General features: G+C 42.2%; 1 protein-coding gene across 2 annotated transcripts in view; it reads left to right on the forward strand.

Annotated features, from left to right (window-relative positions):
- The window catches only part of HGSNAT (heparan-alpha-glucosaminide N-acetyltransferase), a 71436-nt gene extending 57900 nt beyond the window's left edge, over window positions 1–13536 (forward strand). For both annotated transcript variants that reach the window (XM_077476191.1, XM_077476192.1), the window contains 3 exons: window positions 5935–6005; window positions 8642–8754; window positions 10985–13536. In XM_077476191.1, the coding sequence (XP_077332317.1) occupies window positions 5935–6005; window positions 8642–8754; window positions 10985–11166 (366 nt within the window). In that variant the 3' untranslated portion in view covers window positions 11167–13536. The remainder of the gene's footprint in view (window positions 1–5934; window positions 6006–8641; window positions 8755–10984) is intronic.
- The last annotated feature ends 248 nt before the right edge of the window (window positions 13537–13784 follow it).

Consider the following 13784-nt stretch of genomic DNA (forward strand, 5'->3'; position numbering starts at 1 on the left):
TCATCTTCTGCATTAAGTTTCCTTGGCCAACCACTAAGTCTACAGTCCTCAACATTGCTTGTTTGTGCTTCTTCAAAGGAGCTTGTACAACACATCTTGAAACCCAAGTCTGCTTTGAAATCTTTGCCGGGGAGAGACCTTGCTGATGCAAAAGAACTACCTTGTGTCTTGTTGCTGTTCCCAGCCTTGCTATGCTTTAACCTGTGACCTGATTCAGTCTTTCACAATCTCACCTTAGTAGCTGAGTTTGGCTCTTCTTTACCCAGTTTTAAGCCTCCTACACAGCTGTTTCTGTTTCCGTTAATGACTGGGTTTAAACCTACATAAGAAGTTGATTATCATTAGCACCTGCTTGGTATGAATGGGTTAATCATACACCTGACTCTAATCCTAAAAATTCCTTGACTTTGCAAGTAGAATTGATTGCCAAAGGTTAGTCCACCCAAATATTGATTTGATTTAGATGGATCTTCTGTTCGCTCACTTTGTAAATTAAAAATAAACCATTAAAATGACATATTTTTGAAAGGGCCTGTTTGCTCAGGTTTTTAATATTAGGCTTTAGTTCCACTTTAAGATAAATACATTCCAGTACTTTGCAAATGTTTTAGGCAGTTGTGAATACATGCTGTAAAGTAAGAATGCTTCATAGCAGAGAAAACATGCAGCATTTGGTTTATTTTTTTGTAAAACAATCTGCCTGCTCAGTCTTCTGTAGAATGTACACTGAGCTGCACATACATTCTGGCATAGTGACTGTATGTCTGGAATACTGCACTGCTTCACATGGGCAGGAATTGCTTCATCCCATGCCAGCCTATCAAAACGGCCAAAGATCGGCACTCGGAAGAAGCCAGGGAGCAGATGCCAGCAGTGGTGAGGGACCTTGTGGGCGTTGGACTATAGAAGCAAAGGTAAGTATAGTGGCATTTAGATCTGCTTCAATGACAGTTATTGCTGAATCAGTTAGCCCATAGAAGATGCAAGTTTTTCATAACTGTTTACAGTAGTTTTTATACCATAAATGTACATTTTTTGGGGACTTTTAAAACAAGAGGTAGTTACAGTATCTCTAAAGCCAAAACTGTTTAAGAGGGGCATTTATGTAATTGGAGATATTTAAAAGGAATTGTTCGAAAAGGGACCGAGATGGCAAAAAACTGATGGTGTTTTACCATTACATACTGACCAAAATAAGAAGAAAGTTTTGACTTTAGATCTACTTTATATTTAAAAAAAAAATTCTAATTTATATTTAAAGTAGATGTAAACTGCATCCCCAAAATCCCAAGCTTTAACAAGTTGAGGTGTATCCAAAGCCAAACCTTTTATCTTAACCACTTCAGCCCTGGAGCATTTTGCTGGCCTAAGACCAGACCACTTTTTGCGACAATTTTGAAAAAAATGCATTATTTTTTACTTTTTGTTATAATAAATATCCCCCAAAAATATAGAAAAAAAACATTTTTTTCCCTCAGTTTAGGCCGATGCGTATTCTTCTACATATTTTTGGTAAAAAAATATGCAATAAGCGAATAATGATTGGTTTTTCGCAAAAGTTATAGCGTTTACAAAATGGGGGATAGTTTTATGGCATTTTTCTAAATTTTTTTATTTTTTTTTTTACTAGTAATGGCGGCGATTAGCGTTTTTTTTTTTTTTTTTTTTTTTTTAATTATATTGTGACTGCGACATTATGGCGGACACATCGGACATTTTTGACACATTTTTGGGACCATTGTCATTTATACAGCAATCACTGCTATATAAATGCAGTGATTCCTGTGTAAATGACACTGGCAGTGAAGGGGTTAACAAGTGGGTAGCAGTGTAGGGGTTAAGTGTTCCTAGGGGTGTGTTACTAACTGTTGGGGACTGGGCTTTCATTTAGTGAACACTGATCTCTGCTCCAATCACATGGAGCAGAGATCAGCGTCATTAGTTGCTAGGCAGAACAGGGTGATGCTGTTTACAACAGCCCCGTGAGACAATCGCGGGTATGCCCACGGTGATCAAGTCCGCGGGACCTGCGACCGGACTCACTGGGGTCCCGACTGGCACGCGAACACGCCGCCGGCAGTCCACTCGCAATGGCAGAGCGGCAAATTTAAAGGGACGTACAGGTACGCCCCATTTGCCTGCCCATGCCATTCTGCCGACGTACATCGGCGTGCGCTGGTCGGGAACTGGTTAACTGTACAGGACATAGGATCTGAAGTTTTATAGACCATAGGCTATATTCCACTATGGCCAGGTGGTTGGAAACTGGCAAAAGCTTGGCTGAGAATGCCCCCTGTACAACTCCATATAACCCCACCTACTCTGTGGGACTTCAGTTTTTTTTTTTTTTTTTTGCTAATGTTCTTGGGTGATCTCCTCTTCCCTGGACAAGTTTCTACATAAATCGTTTATTTCTTTCACTACTTCAACAAGATCCAACTAGTTATTGCCTTAGGGCTCACTTGCAGTTTCCAGATCAGATGCTTTGTCAGAAATGGGGCCAGATGGTGACATAGCCCCCCCAGATTCAACAAGATACTGGACAGGTTTGTGACAAGATCCAGGGATCCCCTTGCCTTGCCAGTGGATGCCATGGTCATTCTTCAGATCTTGTTCGGTTTGGTGTATGCTTTCCCTACAGTTAACTTTCTTCCTCGACTGCTCCACAAAATAGAAGGGGCATGGATTCCAGTCATCCAGATTCTCTTCCAGTTTAGCTAGGTGGCTCGGCATCTCATTTCCAGAATGTATGCCCTCAAAAGCCCCCCTTCTTTCCTGTTTGGGCCAACGCCACCAGATTGGTATTTATTGGGATTTTCAGCATCAAGTATCTATGTTTTGCAGGTCTGCAAAGTTGCCATTTGGTTTTCTGTTCCTACCACCTTTAAAGTTTTTTTTTTTTACTGGGTGGTTCTCCAAGCCTTGGCAGCTGACTTGCCATTGCCCCCCATTCCTCTGTCTTATTGCTTTCTTACCAATTTGGAGTCCCACAAAGTGGGTGGGGTTTTAGGGTGTATGCAGGGGATTTTCCCAGCAAAGTTGTTGATGGTGTCCAATCACCTGAAGGTAGCATATTTAGTCATGGACTATTACTACACAGTGGTGCCCCCCCCCCCCTCACCCCGTTTTTGGATAGCATAGGAGAGAGTTACGAACCCTGTAAAGTTTTTATGGCTGACTGTATCCCCATTGGAAAATGCTCTATTTGTCTTGATGACCATTATTCTAACTAAAAGTAAAGGGAAAAACCTTTTTGCTGCCACCAGAATGGGAATAAAGGGGAAAGTTTCCCATGGGGAGACTTGTAGTAATGACATCTGTATGAATTGGGATCTCTTGAAGTTTCTGCCTAAAGGGACACAGATGGCAAAAAAACCTGACAGAATTTTAACCTTTCCCTGCTGTGTCCAAAACATTACATTAAAGTATATCAAAAGCTGGAACTTTGTTTTTTTTTTTTGTTTTGTTTTTTTTAGTTTTAAATTTTACCTGGTGACCCTGCCGTGAAGGTTTGTTAAAGACTTCCTGTTAGAGCCGGTTCACACAGGGGCAACACGACTTTTGGCAACTTGGACACGACTTATCAACACGACTTGGGGCAACTTACAACATTACTGTAAGTCGCCCCAGGCCAGGCTCTTAAGGGGGAACTCCACGCCAAATAAAAAAAAAACGGCGTGGGGTCCCCCTCCAGGAGCATACCAGGCCCTTAGGTCTGGTATGGATTTTAAGGGGAACCCCCTACGCCGAAAAAACGGCGTGGGGGGTCCCTCCCCCCCCAGATCCTTACCAGACCCTTATCCGAGCACGCTACCCGGTCGGCCAGGAAAGGGGGTGGGGACGAGCGAGCGCCCCCCCCTTCCTGAGCCGTACCAGGCCGCGTGCCCTCAACATGGGGGGGTGCCTTGGGGAAGGGGGGGCCGCGCGGCACCCCCACCCCAAAGCACCTTGTTCCCATGTTGAGGATTCTGGGACTGTGACATCATAATGGGCGGGGACATCATCCGGTGATGTCCCTATAGAAGTCGCCGCATGCTGCGTGTCCTGTCATAGTGACCGGAGACAGCGACGAGGCAACATCTCCAAAAGAGAAGAACAGAAGACGGCGACAGAAGACCGGACCACCGCTTGTAAAAGAGCTAGAAGATGGCGCGGTGGCCCGGCAAGAAGAACCGGAGAGGGGGAGAAGACCCCCGAAGTCGGAAGAAGAGGGCGACGGCGAAGAAGAAAGCCTGGCTCCTCCGCTAGTAAAAGAGCTAGCAGAAGATAGCTGAGGAGTCTGGCGAGAAGACCCCCGAAGACGGAAGAAGCTGTGCAATAAACTATTTTAACCGTGTGTGTGTTTGTTTGTTTGTTTTTGTTTTGTTTTTTTCACAGGTGAATGGGTAGGGGTACATTGTACCCCATACTCATTGACATAGGGTGGGGGGCCGGGATCCGGGGCCCCCTTATTAAAGGGGCTCACGGATCCAGATAAGCCCCCCCGCCCGCAAACCCCGACTACCAACGGCCAGGGTTGTCGGGAAGGAAGAGGCCCTTGTCCTCATCAACATGGGGACAAGGTGCTTTGGGGTGGGGGCGCCGCACGGCCCCCCCATGTTGAGGGCACGCAGCCTGGTACGGCTGGGGGGGGGGGGCGCGCTCGCGCGTCCCCATCCCCTTTCCTGGCCGGCCGGGTAGCGTGCTCAGATAAGGGTCTGGTATGGATCTGGGGGGGACCCCCATGCTGGTTTTTCGGCATAGGGGGTTCCTCTAAAAATCCATACCAGACTTAAGGGGGAACCCACGCCAAATTATTTTAATAAATTTGACATGAAGTTCCCTCTTGAGAGCTGATAATTCTGTGAGAGTCGCCTCCGTATAGACAGAGATCAGACATTGAAATCAATGGGTACCAGTCGCCTACGAGCCGGATACAAGTAGTACAGGAACCTTTTCTGAAGTCGGAGTGACTTCAGTAGTGTGCATTAAGATGGCTCTCATTCACTTACATTGATTTTTACATGTAGCGTGACTTAAGGCCACTAGGGGCAACCTGAAGTCGGATCGGAGTCACCCCTGTGTGAACCGGCTCTTATGGGTTTGCAACTGTTCCCCAATTATGCTCCTATGTTGTCACCCAGTCACATGCCCTTGTGGTGTACCAACACACATTGAGTAGATGTGGTTCATTCCTGTTACTATTTTAAAGCAAATGTTAAGCTAACAATAGAGTGCATGTGGACAGGGAGTGGCTGAAAGAGAATCCTGTGAGCTGATAGCAGTCAATAGCCTGCTGTCAGCCAAATCTTGGCCACAAGGTCACAAAGTAAATTTACTCCTGTGACTCGCAAGATACGTATTGTGAAAAAAGCTTTGGCCATATCTTTAAAGTGATTTCCTGTACTGTAATCTCTCAAAAGGAAATTGTCATTTACACGTCTAATACATTTTCCAAAAAAAAAGGGCATTTACCCTCTTGGAATTATTTTGCTTTGCCATTATAGTGGATTTCATTTGTGGGTTTTCTTCTTCTTTTTATTTTATTTATTTATTTTTGTCTTCCAGGGGTCTCCAAACGTTCTAAAAGGGCCAGTTTACTGTCCTTCAGACTTTAGGGGGTAGGACTAGGGCCATTGGGAGTAGAAAATGTCGGTGTCTAGTGGGAGTAAACAATTCCATATCTCTGGTGTTTGTGGAAAGACTAGTGGTCATCGTTGGTGTCAATGGAAATAATTGTGCCCGATCATTGGTTACCAAGGAATAAATTGTGCCCTTTTGATGCCCCATTGTTGGTGTCAGTGGATGGAATAGTGCCCTAAGGGCCAGATAAAGACAAGCAAAGGGCCGCAGTTTGGAGACCCCTGTTTTAATCGATCAATAGAAATAAGCCACATATTAAAGTAAAAACTGATATCTGCAAAGTGATTTTAAAGATTTTTCTTTTTATTTCAGGGAGTTATTTCTGCAATTTTGACAAAGTGTTCTACAAATGAAGGTTTTATTCCAGTAAATAAAAATCTGTGGTAAGCAGAAAGCAATGCTATGGAGTGAATGTTGGACAAAGAAAGTATGCACCTCATTTTTGCATAGTTCAGTCTATTCCCTAAAGGAGTGAAAAAGACATGTCTAGATCCCAACAGGGGAGTGAATATAGCAAAATGAGAATAGAGGACACATTTACAGAATATGCACTTGAAGGAAAAACACTTGTTAAAAATTGATTTTACTGCTAATACAGACCAGTTTGTTCTGAAACCAATACATTAAGAAATTCATTGTTGGCTAAAAAGAGAACATGGGAGGAATAGTTTAAAGTGACAAACTCAAATGTTGCTTCTTTATAGTTGTGCATCATGGTGTATTAGGTACAGTGGTTATAAAAAGTCTACACACCCCTGTTAACCTGTCAGGTTTCTGTGATGTAAAAAAATTAGACCAAATAAATCATTTCAGAACTTTTCTTCCACCTTTTTAATGTGACCTATAAACTGTACAACTCAATTGCGAAACAAACTGAAATCTTTAATGTGGAGCGAAGTAAAAATAAACAAAAATGTGGTTGCATAAGTGTGCACACTTTTTTTATTTTTATTTTTTTATAACTGGGGATGTAGCTGTGTTCAGAATTAAGCAATCGCATTCAAACTCGTGTAAATAGTGAGTCAGTACACACCTGCCATCATTTAAAGTGCCTCTGATTGACCCAAATAAAATGCAGTTGTTCTAGTAGGTCTTTCCTGACATTTTCTTAGTTGCGTCCTATAGATATACCATGTAAGGCCCCTTTCACACATGCGGATCCCGGGAGGGTCCGTATTCAGCCACCCACTTGCTCATCGGGGATCGCTCCATTGATCCCAGCTGAGCCAGCGGATGACTAGTCCGTATGCACACTGTGCTGAGAAGGACCAATCATATCTCAGCTTTCCCAAGGGAGGGGGGGGGGGGAATGGATGAAACCGGACCATTTGTCTATTTTTCATCTGATCCGCAGATGCAGTTTATAGGTCACATTGAAGTTGGAAAATGTTTTGAAATTATTTTTGCCCCCCCCCCCCATCACAGAAACCTGACATTTTAACAGGGCTGTGTAGACTTTATATATCCACAGTAGTGATGGGCCGAACGCCCCCCCCCATTCGGTTTGCAGCAGAACATGCGAACAGGCAAAAAATTTGTTCGAACACTGTTAACGTTTATTGGACACGAACATGAAAAATCAAAAGTGCTCATTTTTAAAGGCTTACATGCATGGTATTATCTTAAAAAGTGTTTGGGGACCCAGGTCCTGCCCCAGGGGACATGTATCGATGCAAAAAAAAGTTTTAAAAACAGCCATTTTTTTGGGAGCAGTCCTTTTTTTAATGATGCTTAAAGTGAAACAATAAAAGTGTAATATCCTTTTAAATTTCATACGGGGGGGGGGGGGGTTGTCTATAGAATGCCTGTAAAGGGGCGCACGTTTCCCGTGATTAGAACAGACTGACAGCAAAATGACATTTCTAAAGGGAAAAAATCAATTAAAACTACTATTTTTTTTTTTTTTTTCAGTCTAACTCATGTTCGACCCAAACATAAAGCCCATCCCTAGTCCACAACACATGACCTAGGCGTTTTTTATTATTTTTGCAGGATTTGTAAAGCGCCAGCAGTTTATGAAGCAACTTGAGGGTAGACAGTACAAATTCAATACAATTTTAATACAGTAGGAATCAGGGGGCCAGGCTCCTTTTTTAGAGCTTACAATTGAAGAGGGAAGATCAAGAGATAATAACATGAGGGGAGGGTGCTGATGGAGGAAGTAAATGAACAGTTGTTAGGTGGGGGCCAGATGGTCTTCTCTGAAGAGATGAGTTTTCAGGGATCGTCTGAAAATGGACAAAGTAGGAGAAAGTCAGACAGATTGGAGTAGAGCATTCCAGAGTTTGGGCAAGGATCTGGAGAAGTCCCGAAGGTGAGCTTGGGATAAGGTGACAAGGGAGTTAGAGAGCAGGAGGACTTGCGAGGAGCGAAGAGAACGATTAGCTTGGTATTTTGAAACCTAGGTTAGTGATGTAGCTGGGGGCCAGGTTGTAGATGGCTTTGTACGTTTTTATTTTTATTTAATTAGTTGTTTGAGTGGCCGCCAATGGAGGGATTTGCAGAGGGGTATAACAGATGCTGAGTGGTTTGTGAGGTGGATGAGCCTGGCAGCAGCGTTCATGATGGACTGAAGTGGGGATAGCCTATTTAGAGGTAAGCCAATGAGGAGGGAGTTGCAGTAGTCGAGGTGAGAGATGACCAGGGAGCAGATTAGAAGTATTTTATTTTCTTTCTAATATTATAAGCTCACTGCTTTCCAGCAGTTGGACTCTGGTTATTTTAATGTAATGCCCATTGAACAACGCATCTACTGGTTGTAAAAACCTGTAGAATTTAACTGGTGTTTATGCATTTGCTTTCCCATGATTTTTCTTTTTCTTTTCTGTGTGTGTGTGTGTGTGTGTGTGTATATATGTATGCATGTGTGTGTATATATATATATATATATATATATGTATGTGTGTATATATATATATATATATATATATATATATATATATATATATATATATACACACACACAATTTTTTTTAATCTTTTTTTTTTTTTTCTAACCCTTTTAACTTAATTTATACAGGTCTATCTCTTATGTGACAACCCTCAGCTGCTTTGCTTTCTTCCTGTTAATGATCATTTATTTCTTGGTGGATGTTAAACAGTACTGGAAAGGTGGCCCATTTTTTTATCCAGGTAAGTGGGGAGTGGAACTGTGTAAGGGAGCAAATAGGTTTAAAACTGAACTCCAGCCATAAAAGCTTTTCTTTACAGTAGAACTTGAGGCAAAATCTGTCATATTGGGGATACTACCCTTCACTTTCTGTACAATAGCCCAAACAAATGTGAAGAAATCCTGGGTTGTCACCAAAATGAATCTTCCCCATTAGAAGATTTCCCCTCCATTACTGCTCTGGTGTAAATCCAAAATCTGGGATTTTCTTTACTTTTAACCGTAAGCAGTAAGTTATGTTCTCTATTTGTCCTATTGGAAACGGACTGCAATTAAAACGGACAGGTTTTCTAATCCCTCTCTACTATATCTAAAACGTTAAAAAATATATATTGGGTTTGTATGAGTCTATGGTTGCCAACATCCTTCTACATTTTATACTAATTTATGAGCTCCAATAGGACTTTGTGGCAAAACAATACAAAAATAAAATATTTTATATGTAATATTTGAAGTAAATGTACTTGACTGCTTGGCGACCAGCCGCCGCAGTTTTACTGTGGCAGAATGGCACGGCTGGGCTAAACGATGTTGCCTTGCATCGATTCGCCTTTTGGCCACTATAGGCGTGCGCCACAGCTTGTGCCCAGAGCCGATGCAATGGTTTCTGGCTGGGGGACATCCTGTGAAGCAATTCTTGTATGGGGTTTACTATTTATTTATTTTTATTTAATGTATCCCCGCCAATAATATAGAAGGGTTTTGCATTTTTATAAAAGCTATATTGCCAAGAGTGTGGTTTTTTTTATGTAAAATTATTTTAATATTGCATATAATTAAATATTTAGTATTTTTATATTCAGTACATTTTTAGCCACATAAAGGCTTATGGGAGATCACAATTGGTAGCGAGCGTACATTCTAAAGACTGCAGGGATGTTTATTTGAGGGAAGAAAAAAAGATATTATTGCAGAAGAGATATTGCATGTCACTTATGAAATAAAGAGCCTGCCTGCGCACAATGACTTCAGTGCCGCTTGAAGTCTGGAGGGTACAAGAGACTGCTTTACTTAACTGCTGCTGTCCTCTTCTCCTTGAAGCTCCAGTCTGTGGGTAATCCCTTGGCGCCATCACATACAATGTAGGGCTAGCAATCCTGTATTGTACTTGGTGGGTAAAAGTGCGTCTGAGAGTAACTTTTAAATTGTGGTTCTGAATGATGAGCAATTGTACGTGTTTACAATATGTAAGTGAATAAAGTATGTTTGTTAGCGTATATACTCGAGTATAGGTCGATCCGAATATAAGCCGAGGCCCCTAATTTACCACAAAAAACTGGGAAAACTTATTGACTTGAGTATAAGCCGGGGGTGGGAAATGCAGCAGCTACTGTAAGTGGCAAAGAGGGTCAACAATGCCCATCTGCAGCTGCATGTCTCACTGTGTCTATTGCATGCCTCCCTGTGTCCTGTGCAGATCTGCCTACCTCACTGTGTCCTGTGCATGCCTCACTGCGTCCTGTGCAGATCTGCCTACCTCACTGTGTCCTGTGCATGCCTCACTGCGTCCTGTGCAGATCTGCCTACCTCACTGTGTCCTGTGTATACCTTCCTGTGTCCATTGCAGCCTACCTGTGCTAATCTTCATCCTTTGTGTCCTGTGCATGCCTCCGTGTGTCCATCTGCAGCCACCGATCAGCGTGTCATAAAAACATACGGCGGTCATTCCAGTATTCAAAAGCCGCGCCTCCTCTTCGTCTGTGATAGGCAGAACACTCAATTTCCCAGCAGTCAGTTTTCAGCCTATCACGGACATCCGCTCATCCTCGTCTGAGGTATGAGGATGAGGGGATGTCCGTGATAGGCTGAAAACTGACTGCTGGGAAATTGAGTGTTCTGCCTATCAGACGAGGAGGAGGCGCGGCTTTTAAATACTGGAATGGCCGCTGTATATTTTTATGACACGCTGGCCACCGTCTGTCTACATGATATGCCTGATCGGGTAGGCAGACGGCGGTGAATCGAGTATAAGCCGAGGGGGGCACTTTCAGCCTAAAAAAAGGGCTGAAAATCTCGGCTTATACTCGAGTATATACGGTATATTCACTGGTGAAATGATGCATTACACAGTATTTTAAGTCTAGATTTGTGTATATCAAACTTTACCAGAAGCCACACATTATCACAGCGCAGTTTGATTACAATGTATTTATTACTGTGGTGTGTGTTTTTTATTTTTATTTATTTTTTTAGGAATGAACTCTATTCTTGTTTATGTTGGCCATGAAGTATTTGAAAATTATTTCCCCTTCAAGTGGAAGATGCAAGACAGTCAATCTCATGCTCAGCACCTCACCCAGAACCTTGTTGCAACTTCCATCTGGGTGCTGATTGCCTATATCCTTTACAAAAAGAGGATATTCTGGAAGATTTGACCACTTATGTAGCATCGGCCTAATCATAGTTGAGTCATTTCTTTGGGACATCTAAAAATAGAATGTCGGGGTCATAAGTTTGCTTTCTACCTGCACTTCACTTTTTTAACAGATTATTATTATTTTTTTGTGGCTTACTGCAAAAAGCAACAGAAGCGAGGCTAAGGTACACAATGGGGGTTATTAACTGAAGGCAAATCCACTTTGCACTGCAAGTGCACTTGGAAGTGCAGTCACTATAGCTCTGAGGGGGACAGGCGAGGAAAATAAAAAAACTGCATTTTTTCTTACACGATTGGATGATACAATCAGCAGAGGTTCCACTCATTTCAGACTTTCCCTTCAGATCTACAGCGACTGCACTTCCAAGTGCACTTGTAGTGCAAAGTGGATTTGCCTTTGGTAAATCAACCCCTATGTTTACCTCTCCAACAGTCAAAGGTCCCACACTGGCATCTTCTACTTGGTTCTTCTGGGTGCCATAATGTGGCCACCTTCATTGGCTGATGCAGAATGTCACTTCCTGCACATGTGCAAAAGTTTTGTCATTCCACCACAGAGGATCTGTGCCACAATGTAAACTGAGCTACGCATGCGCAGCCTGGTGTACATTCTAAAGATGACTGTGAGCAGGTAGGTTATTTTATTGCACAAGAGAGATTCCTTGTCACTTCTGCAATAAGGAATCTGCCTGCTCAGTTTTTTTAATTAGACTTTTATGTTCCACTTTTAATGAAAGGGAATTAAAGGGAAACCTTTTTAATTTTTTTACGTTTTTGTCAGTGCATTTTCAGCAAACAAATGTCTAATGTATGTTGAATTAAAAAAATCCAAACACTACTACTATGCTGCAATATAATTTTTTTTTTTTTTGCCCACTTTAACACGGTTGTGCCCAGTAATGTGCAGCTGGTTCGTTTTTTACCTTGATTTTAGCCGTTGATCATGTTTATGGACCATATAGAAAGACCTAAACTGAAAACCGTTATTCATTCTTTATTTAGCATGCATATAAGTACGTTTTTATGAAATACGCTAAAATCTTGGATCGCTCCCCCATGTGGCTGGTTGTGGTCTAGACTGATGCAAAAGATCTTGGGGGGGGATTGCTGGCATCAGATTGTCCAGGCAAATTTACTGATTGCCTGGTAGTGCTTGAATGTCGGTGAGCCAAGATCCTCCAACAGAGTGTTTGTGACCAGCTGGATGCAATTGGGGTGGATTATATTTGAACTGTTACTTAGAATATGTGTGCTAAATAAAAACAGGAAATGGTTTTTAATATTTGCAATACACAACACACAATTTTCAGGCAAATTCAACCACTTTCACGGTCTCAACAAAAAATGTTAATGGTACAATGCTTTTATCTGTTTGGTTGCATTTTTGATGGAACACTTGTTGACAATGCTTAAGCATTATGCCACTGTGTGTGGCTAGCGTGAGGCTACATTAACACCTGTGGTTTTCATGAGGTGCCATTGCAGTGCAGATTGTATTTACATGCATTACCATTAACCCCCATGGATGGAAGCTGCAATTAACATTTTTTTAACACTATATACTAAATCTGAGTAGTGTAAATGTAGCCTTAGGCCTTGTACACACAAGCTCAAAACTGTGGAAGAGCGGTTTGTACAGTAAGCATTTGCAAGCATCAGGCGTTTATTTCAATGGGCAGGGGCGCTTTAGGAGCGGTGTATACCGCATCTGTAAAGATGCTGCTTGCATGACTTTTTTTTTTTTCATTTGCTGTACTGCAAGCTGTCAAACTGGAGACACAGGAGAGGTGCTATTTTTAGCACTCTAGCGCCTGTAAAGTGCCTCTGTGTGAAAGTAGCCTTAGGCTTTACTTCACTTTAGCGATAGAAATCGCCTCTAGCGTTTGAAAACCTCCCCTTTCAATTCAGTGTGACTTTTCACACTGGGGCAGGGCACTTGCGGGATGTTCTGGAAAGTCCTGCAAGCAGCATCTTTGGGGCAATTTGCAGGCGCTATATTTAGCACTGTGGCACCTGTAAAGCGCATCAGTGTGAAAGTTGCCTTAAAGCACCATTTTTAGATTACTGTAGGTTTGTGGATGGTCAAGCACAGCTTTTAATGTGAACGCTGTCACTTCAAACATGGATGAAGGGTGTTGGGAAAGTTTTTTGCAAACTTCAAGCAGCTTTTTTGAATACTCTTGTAAAAGCTTCCTGTACAGACTGCTCTTATTCAAGCTAATGTCTATGTGCACATGTACATATGAATGCATTGTGTTTTAATTTCCGCTATTGGAATTTACATTTTTTTTATTCCGTTGAGTGTCAATTACATTTATTGATTTGTAAACAAATGTGTTTAAATACAAAGTAAAGCTCATGCACATTCTTTTCTGATTTCTTCGTTTTTTTTTTGGGGTATGTGGTGGTGATTATGTACTCTTTCAAAACTGCATACCGCCTATGTGGCATCCAGGAAGCGTGTTAAATGCATCACCCAGGAATAAATGTGCTCCCAGTGTTTCGTCACATATGGCGACCCATCACATTTGGCTACCCGCTGGAATGTGCATGTGCGACGGCGGATTCCCCAACCCGTCGGAATGTGTAACGGAGGTGATGCTCCGTCGCTGCCAT

Source organism: Lithobates pipiens, unplaced genomic scaffold (genome assembly GCF_037356315.1).
Source record: "Lithobates pipiens isolate NorthernLeopardFrog02 unplaced genomic scaffold, aLitPip1_a1.2 Scaffold_13, whole genome shotgun sequence".
Lineage (NCBI taxonomy): Eukaryota > Metazoa > Chordata > Amphibia > Anura > Ranidae > Lithobates > Lithobates pipiens.